Source organism: Sminthopsis crassicaudata, chromosome 2 (genome assembly GCF_048593235.1).
Source record: "Sminthopsis crassicaudata isolate SCR6 chromosome 2, ASM4859323v1, whole genome shotgun sequence".
Taxonomy (NCBI): domain Eukaryota; kingdom Metazoa; phylum Chordata; class Mammalia; order Dasyuromorphia; family Dasyuridae; genus Sminthopsis; species Sminthopsis crassicaudata.
The window spans coordinates 683093788-683102904 of NC_133618.1; the positions used below are offsets into that span (position 1 = coordinate 683093788).

Sequence of the window (9117 nt, forward strand, 5' to 3'; positions counted from 1 at the left end):
GGACTTCCCCACATCAAAAATTTTGGCAGTATCTCTACAAGTCATTGAAGTGTGCTGAGTTAGGGCTATACTTCTTACATATATCCATTCTTAAAATCTAAAGAATTAAAAACACATCACAAGAGAGCAATGCAGATAACATGGAATCTTGCACTCAGCTGAGCAGGAAGCCAAGGTAACGAAAATGGCACCAGAGAGTTTCTTTTCTGGTTCTGCAGCAGCCTAGGGTCAAGAGAAGCTATTCTAGGATATATGATATACAACATTATAATAGCTATAATAGCTTCTAGACCCTACAGAGGCAGGGAGAGGGCCCATCTGTGCCCAGAGAGCCCTTGGGGACCGAGTAGGGATCACAGCATAGTATTTTCATTTTGTTGTTATCTGCTTGCATTTCATTTTCTTTCTCATTTTTTTCCCTTTCTGATCTGATTTTCCTTGTGCAGCATGACAATTGTAGAAATATGTATAGAAGAACTGTACATATCTAACATGTATTGGATTACTTGCTGTCTAAAGGAAAGGGGGGGAAGGGAAGGAGAAAATTTGGAACACAAGGGTGAATGTTGAAAATCGTCTATGGGGGGCAGCTAGGGGGTGCAGTGGATAGAGCACCAGCCTTGAATTAAGGAGGATCCGAGTTCAAATCTGATCTCAGACACTTCCTAGCTGTGTGACCCTGGGCAAGTCACTCAACCCCAGCCTCAGGGGAAAAAAAAAATCATCTATTCATGTTTTGAAATCTTCATTATTTAAAAAAAATAAATTAAAGAAGGCCAAAAGGATTGGGTGTCCCAAGTGATTCAGACACAGTACTAGAGACTGACTCCAGTGAAGCTTTCTTAAGGATGAAGACTTAGGCACGTTTGTACACAGCAGGAAAGTAGCCAGGAGATAGATATTGAAGGGACAAAGTGGGGATGATAGTCAGGATAACCTTGGGGGGGAGGGGGAAGAGGTAGAATCCCCAGTCTAGGTGGAGCTATTGACCTTGGCTAGAAGTCCTCAGAACGGAGTAAAAGAAGGGAATAGGGAAGAGGAAGCTGGTAGCAAATTGGCTAAAGTAGGAGGGGGAGTCCTCTTTGGAAAGGAGAGGGTTGCAGTTAGAGGCAGGAGGGAGAAGGAGGGAGAAGCACTTTGAGAACCTAGGAATCTCAGCAATCTAGTCCAATAAACTTTTAAGTGCCTACTATGTGCCAGGCTCTGGAGATGCAATTAATTAAAAAAAAAAAAATCAGTCCCTGTCCTCAAGGAGCTTCCAATCTCATGAAGATAACCCTGGAGAGCAGGCAGGACGGGAGGGGCTGAGGGATAGGATGGGGCATTGAGAGGCCTCCGTCTTGTTCTGAGGAGTTGAAGGCAATCAGAAAAGCAGTTAAGTGAGCTCCATCTCTGCCGCCACAGGGCAGGAGTTTGGCGGCCTAGCCCTCCAGAGCCAGGTAGTGATCCCTGTCAGGTGGTGTCAATCAAGGTTTTAATCAGCAGCTTGACAGGTTTAACATTTATATCGCATTACTAGCAGTCTAAGGAAGAAAGGGAAGGTGGGGAGGGGAGGGGGGAAGGAAGGAGGTAGAGAGGGGGTGGGGCGAGAATGGGGAGGGAGAAATAATTAGAACATCAAGTTTTGCCAGGGGAAATGTTAAAAACTGTACACAGACTTTTTAAATAAAAAGCTAACTACTCAATTAGGGGCTTGGTGATTAGATTAGAAGTGATGAGTTTATCCTGGGAGGGGCATCTTTGAGCCGAGAAGGAGGCAGGCCCGGAACAAGTCCTCCCGAGGACCCAGCACTAAGACGCCTGACCTTGGGGCTGAAGCCTCTCTCGGGCCTGACACTTGTCCACCCTGCGGGACAAAAGGGCCTTCCCGCAGGGCCTGCACTGCCATCTTTGGGATGGGAGCCTCGGGGCTCGCTGCCCGCCTTCCTCCTCCGGGTCGAGGCCTGAGCCTCCACCCTCATCAATGCCCCACTTGCTCAGCCCCCTTATAATGAAGGCCCCGCCTCAGCGCCTGGGATGGTGGTGGTGGATGCCGCCCAGCTGGTGACTGAGGCCATGAGCGCCAGGAGCTTCCCCCCTGGGGCTGCCCCCCAGCCGCCTCCCCGGAGGCCTTACCTCCCCTGCGTCCCTGCCCCAGTGTACCGGGGCCGGGGCTCCCCCAGCGCCGTGGCCGTCCCTCGCGCCCTCCCTGCGCCCCAGACCCGCTCCGGGAGCCCCGGGTGGCGGTCCGGAGCGCTGCCACGGACACCATCCGCCGCCGATGGTGAGTCTGAGAGGGGGCTTGGGGGGCCTCTCAAGGACGGACTCCCGGAAGCTACCTCGGGGGAGCGGCTTGGGCCGCCTCGGGCCATCGGCCGGGGGGGGGGGGGGGGAGGGACAACATCTGCCCAGAGAGCTCGTTGTGGGAAGCGTCCCGGCCCTCTCGGGCGCTCGCTGGCACCCTTCCTCCTTCTAACCCTCTTCTGTCTCCCACAGCTGCGGAGACCCGGCCGGGAGCCGGCCCTGGAGCCCCGGAGGCAGTCGGCAGCCACCCCGAGGGCGAGTGGGAGGCCGGGCCCGAGGGCGAGTGGGAGGCCGGGCCCGAGGGCGAGTGGGAGGCCGGGCCCGAGGGCGAGTGGGAGGCCGGGCCCGAGGGCGAGTCGGAGGCCGGGCCGGAGGGTGAGTCGGAGGCCGGGCCGGAGGCCAGCCTGGAGTCGCCGCTTCGGGGGGCGTCGGGGCGACCGTGGGCCGGGCCGAAGCTGCGCCGGGGCAGGACCGTTTTCTCCATCTCGCAAGTCAGCACGTTGGAGAGGGCTTTCCAGAAAACTCCGTACCCCTCCTCCGAGGACGCGGCCGGACTGGCGCGGGAGCTGAGCATCACCGAGGCCCAGGTCAGTTTAGGAAGCGAGCGTCCTGGAGGTGAAATAACCCCCGGGGTCACGGGGCCTCCGCTGGGGCTGGGGGACCGGGGCGCCATCCCCCAGCTCCCCGGGGGGGGGTGGGGGAAAGCGGGGAGGGTGGAAAAGGCCTCCCCCGAGGGAGGGCCGCTGAGCCAATGGCTGCCGTTCCACCTCCCGCCCTTCCTCCGCGTGGGGAGCTGGGAAATGGCACCTTGGCCAGCACGGTTCCCCCCTCCCCGCGCGCCATTACCAATTCCTCTTCTCATTTGAACCACTTTGGTGCTTCTTCTCCTGGTGTTTGAATGGTTTGTGATCAGAATTGTTCCTCCTCTCTTCTGTGATCCGGCCTCCCTCGTTTAAGCTGTGAACAGCCCCCCACCCCTTGTTTGGAAAAGTCCTTTGGTTCTAGCTCCTAATTTGTTTCCGGAGCTTTGTGTTCGAGGCCATGTGCTCATCCAGATGCTCTAGTCCGGCCCCTTTGTCGGAGAACCCTGCCTGGCAGTCTCTCTTTTGCTCGAGCGCTTTTTGTTCGAAGGCCTTGGCCCAGTTGTGGGTTTTGCCGGGAAAGTCAGCTGCTGGGGTTCTGTGCGAGTGCCGGGACCCACTCGTCTCCTCGGCTTTTTAAATTAATTAAGAATAATTCGAGTTATTCTGTGGCCATCTCCAGTGGCTCCGATGCCCGCTGCCGCTTTGCGTGTTTGAGGTCTGGGCCTGCTGGACCACCTTGCCGACTTCCTTTTGATCCGTCCACCCAAGCATACCTCCCACTGGGCACCATTGCGTAGCCACAGTCCAGCTTGTTTGTTGCTCATCCAGCTTGTTTGCCATTCGGCTAAGTTGTGAAAAGGGACTCTAGAAAAATTTGAGGTTCTACCTTGTCCTATCATTTGTCTGCTAGCCCAGGAAGAGCTTTCTTCACATCTTTGCTAGATTTCCCCCAGAATTCCAACCAACTTAAAGTGGACCAGGAATGTCTTTATTAGTGACCAAATCCGATGTTTCCATATTTATTTTCTTTGTCAAATGTTCTGAGTGCCGGATGAAATTTTAGAAATGTTTTGGCTAAATGGGGCAATGGATAGCACAATTTAAATCTAGCCTCCAACACAGAATACTTCCTAACTGTGTGACTCTGGGCGTACCACTTAATCTCGATTTCCCCCCCCCCCCAGGGGGGAAAAAATTGTTTTGGTTTTTATTTCTATGTCACAGTGAATATAATATTGGACACTAGTTGTAAGACCCAAAGTCCGTTTGCCTCAGTTTTTCCATTTATAAAATGAGCTGGAGAAGGAAATGGCAAATAGCTCCAGCATCTTTGCCAAAGAAACTTCAAGCCAGGTCATGAAAGAATTGTATACAATTGACATCAGCAACAAAGATCATTTTATTATTAGTAATTTGGAACATGTTACATCAGGGATTAATTGTTGGCAATTCTGAGAACTGTCCATATTCTTTTGGTTTTATTGCTGGGTAAAAGGATAGAGGCAGCTTAATAACTTTGGGGACAGATTGTTTTCCAAAATGATTGCATCAGTTCACAATTCTACCAACAATGAATTAGTGTTCCAATTTTTCTATATCCCTTCCAACATTTGTTACTTTTCCCATCAATTGTTTTAGCCATTCCTGTAGGTGTAAAGAGTTATTTCAAGGTTGTTTTAATTTGTATTTTTTATAATTTAGAAAAAATTTTTTCACATGACTATAAATTGTTTTGATTTCTTTTTTGGAAAAACTACTGATCCATATCCTTTGATCATATCTCTTTGACGAGGGAATGACTATTTTCATAGATTTGACAAGAATTCTTTATATATTTGAAACATGAGATCTTTTTCTGAGAAACTGCCTACAAATTTTCCCCAAATGTCCTGCTTTCCTTCTGATTTTGGTAACATTTGTTTTATCTGTATAAAACCTTTTAAATTTAGTATAATTGAAGTTATCCATTTTATGGCTAACTTCACTGTTTCTTGTTTGTTCAAATTGTTCATCTATCCATAAATTTGATAAATGTGTTCCATGTTCTTCTAATTTTCTTTTAATCTCTCTTTTGTGAATGCATTTTAACCTTAACTTGGTAAATTGTGTCTACAATTGGTCTACATATTAGTCTATATATGTCTATTAGCCTGCTACTAACTGGTCTATTTCCAAAGATTATTAGGGGGAAAAGGAAAAGAACTTATGTGTTCTAAATGTTTATAGGAGCTTTCTTTGTGGCGGCAAAGAACTGGAAATTGGAGGATGCCCATCAATTGGGAGATAGCTAAATAAGTTGTGACTATTATTATTTTTTTAATTTAACAAGTCAATTGGAACTAAGTGACCTGCTCAGTCACATAATTAGTAAAAGCAATATATGATGAGTTCAATGATCTTAGAAAAACATGAAAAGACTTTGCATGAGATAAGAGTAAAATGAGCAGAACCAAGGGAACACTGTATACAGTAGCAGCAATACTATTTTAAAAATACTTTATCAAATAAATAATTTTTTGCTATTATAAATACCTAAATTAACAATAAAAGTCATGTGAATTTCTTATCTGCATCTAGAGAAATAACTGATCAATAGAAGGATGTATAGAATAATTTCACATACACCCCTATTTGTCTTATTAGACAAATAAGGGGGAAGAAAAAAAGAAATATATAATAATTTTATATATTTAAAAGGAATAGAAAGTTGTTCATTATACTTATTTTTATGGAAATCATCTTCTTAAGCTATACTATGGAAATGTTTTATTCCATAAATTAAAAATAAAATTAAAATGTTTAAAAATAATTTTTTAAAAAGAAAAAATATCTTTGGGGTCTTATTGGGATATGAGGCTCTTTCCACTGACAGATTTTGCTTAGTTGCCCAGTTCTCTTACATAGTTGAAGTAATTTTATTCATTTAAAACCTTTCCAATTTCATAGGAAAACAACTAGGTCTTTTGTAATTGTCTCTGATTCTTTTTATGATGAAAGAATTAATTCATTTGCCTGCCATGGTTAAGTAAAATATGTGGTCTGCTTCTTCATTATTTTTACGGGATAACTCAGGCCACATCAGCCATTTGAAACTGATTGTGGCAAAGATGCTGGTGTAGACCAAATATCTACCATGCTGCTTTCTAGTAGGAACACTAATTGCTCCTGACTTAGGAAGGTCTCCCTCCCTCCCTCCTTTCCTTTATTCTCTCCTTCCTTCCTGTTTTTCTCAGAACTAGTAATGTCTTAGGTTAGATTTTAATTCAGATCTTTCCAAATCCAGGGCTGTTACTCCATTTTATCACCTACTCTTCCCCCTTTTCTTTCCTTGAGGAACATTTTATCATTGCTTCTCTAAAGGTCTTTGAGTGGGTTTGGATAGATTGACTTCCAGATATTTTATGTGTTCTGTTGTTATTTTGTTTTCAAATTACATTTTTATTTCATTAGAAATTCAAAGTTACCTTTAAAAACATTTCACTTTAATTTTAAAATTTTAAGTTCCAGTTTTCTCCCTCTCACCCCTTTCCTACCCTTTGAGAAGGCAAACAACATGATATCAATTATTCATGTGAAATCATGCAATGTATTTCTGTATTATCCATGTTTGGGATGGGAGGAAGCAGTGGGGGGGGGGGAAATCTGCTCTCATTTGCACTCAGAGTCCTTAAGTTCTCTCTCTGAAGATGAACACTTTTCATCATGGGTCTTTTGTAGTTGCTTTGGAAAGTTGTATTGATAAAAGTAGCCAAGTCTTTCATAGCTGTTCATTTTACAATATTGCAGTTACCGTGTACAATGTTCTCCTGATTCTGTTCACTTCACTTTTCATCATTTATCTGTCTTCCCAGGTCTTTTTTATGTATTTATTTTGCAGCCAGCCCAGGTACATTTTTAATGTGCTGTTAGTGGAGCTATGTATTTGTCCAGCTATTCTAGAAAGCAGTTTAGAACTATGCCCAGAAAGGTACCAAATGGCCCATGGTGGTATAATGGATAGAGTGCTAGTACTTCCTGACTCATCTTCTCAAGTTCAAATCTGACCTCAGACACTTACTAGTTATGTGGTTTTGGGCAAGTCAGTTCATCCTGAGTGTCTATAATATGAGTTGAAAAAGGAAATGCTAAACCTTAACTCCAGTATTTTTGCCAAGAAAACCCAAATGAGGTGGTCAAGAGTTGGACATGATTGAAATGACTTTGTGACAAAATCGCCAGCTAAGTGGTTGGTACTTGGATCCCAAGCATCCAGTCCAACCCAAGGCTCCAAACATACGGGAGACAGATCTAATTCTTTATTCCTACCTTTTTAGGTCAAGATCTGGTTCCAGAACAGAAGGAAGAAGCTTAAGAGACAACTCCAAGAGCAAACACAATTCCTTGCTCCAACTCACTCAAACCCTTTCTGGACTATTGTTGGCCCTGGGGAGAGACTACAGCATGACTATCACACTTACTCTTTTGTATATGGACAGAACTCGGTCCTCCCACCCCCTTGGGGCCCCCCTGGCTTTAGCCATTCTCTCTATGCTTCTCAAGATCTTCAGGCTCTGGGATTACAAATGCCTTATTACCATCCAAATTTCTAATGAAGGTCTTTGGGATGATTTTATGGCGTGTGTTCATCTCTCTGAAGAGGGTCAGGGTCATAACTCTAGAGTTCTATCATTTTATTGTTGTAGAAACTGAGGCCCAGGGAGGTTGCCACCCAAGAAAGAATTTTGTGTGACTATGAGAGAGTCACTATCACTGGGCTAAACAATTTGTAGCATATGAATGAAATGGAATGTTATTGTACCATAAAAGAGCAAAAAGGACAGTTTGGGAAAATTTGGGAAAACTGGTATGAACTAGATTCAGAAATTGGGTTCCTCCCCGCCCCAAAAGAAAAAACTGCAAAAATGACAAACAGGATAATTTAGAAAGGTACATGTGGGATTCATTTTCCTTTTCTTAAGTTCAGAATTATAAAATCTAGAAAAACACAAGCATTGATGTGAGCTGGGCCTTGTGCTAGACAATGAAGATAAAAAAGGAAAAAAGGAAAAAGACCTGTCCTTAAGGGGCTCATCCTCTATCTGGACACATGTGGTATTAAATTTCCAAAACATTTTATTTATTAAAATTAAAAGAATTTTAAAATGCATGCATTATTATCATGTGGAGCTATGACTTAGTCAAGACATTTGGAAAATAATTTGTAATTATGGGAGAAAAGAGCTTGAACATCTTCATATCCTACAACTCAGGACTTATTGTTCCGACATGTGTTCCAAGACGGGAAAAAGCAAAAATAAAGTCAACAAACATTTGTAAAGCACTTACATGTCTAGCACTAGACTAATGGCTGAGGGTGCAAAGAAATGAAGAAAACCCTCCCTTGTTTTGCCCTCAGAAAGTCCCCATTCTAGCAGACAAAAATAAATGCAGACAAAGTAGAGATTCCTAGCATGAGGATGAGGAGATTGAGAAGGGCTTCTTGCTCAAGGAAGGATTTGAGTTGAGACTTGAGGGAAGCCAGGAGTCAAAAGATCAGGAGGGGGAGGGTGTTCTGGGAATGTGGGGCAGCCAGTGAAAATTCCCAGCCAGGAAATGGAGGGTCTTGAGCATTAACCAAGGAGAACAGAGTCTGTGGAGTCCAGTGTCCTTCAGACAGGATTTAAAATTTTATCCTGGAGGTGGTGCAAGATGTTTATTTTTTTTAATTTTTTATTTTTTCCTGAGGCTGGGGTTAAGTGACTTGCCCAGGGTCACACAAGCTAGGAAGTGTTGAGTGTCTGAGAGCAGATTTGAACTCGTACCCTCCTGAATTCAGGGCTGGTGCTCTATTCACTGTGCTACCTAGCTGCCCCAGGATGCTTATTGTTAGGAGTTTGAGTAAAGGGGTGACCTGGTCAACTACTTGAGAAGATGTTCACGCTGTGAGCCTCTACTGTCTCTTCTCTTTACCCTTTACAATCTAACTGCCAACTAAGTTCCCAATGAGCTTGTAATTGCCAAATCCAATGAGCTTTTTTTGGTAATCATCTTTTTGGACCTCTCTGCACACTTCAACGCTGTTTGTCATCCTCTCCTTGAAAGAAGGTTTTGGGAAAGTCTTTCTCCTGGTTCTCCTATCTCTCTGCCCACTCGTTGACTGTATCCCATCCAGATTGTTCCTTGGGTCTTTGCCCTCCTCCTCCCTTCTCCCTCTGTACAGTTTCCCTTGATGATCTCATCAGCTCCTGCGGATTTCACTGACATCTCTGTA

The 9117-nt window shown here is 44.6% G+C and overlaps 1 protein-coding gene across 1 annotated transcript; it reads left to right on the forward strand.

Annotated features, from left to right (window-relative positions):
* Positions 1–1638: 1638 nt before the first annotated feature.
* LOC141559118 (uncharacterized) lies at positions 1639–7504 on the forward strand. Its single transcript, XM_074297223.1, has 3 exons — positions 1639–2263; positions 2476–2870; positions 7181–7504. Exons 1-3 carry the CDS (start codon positions 2017–2019, stop codon positions 7454–7456), a joined length of 918 nt encoding a protein of 305 aa, XP_074153324.1. The 5' UTR covers positions 1639–2016; the 3' UTR covers positions 7457–7504.
* Positions 7505–9117: the final 1613 nt, after the last annotated feature.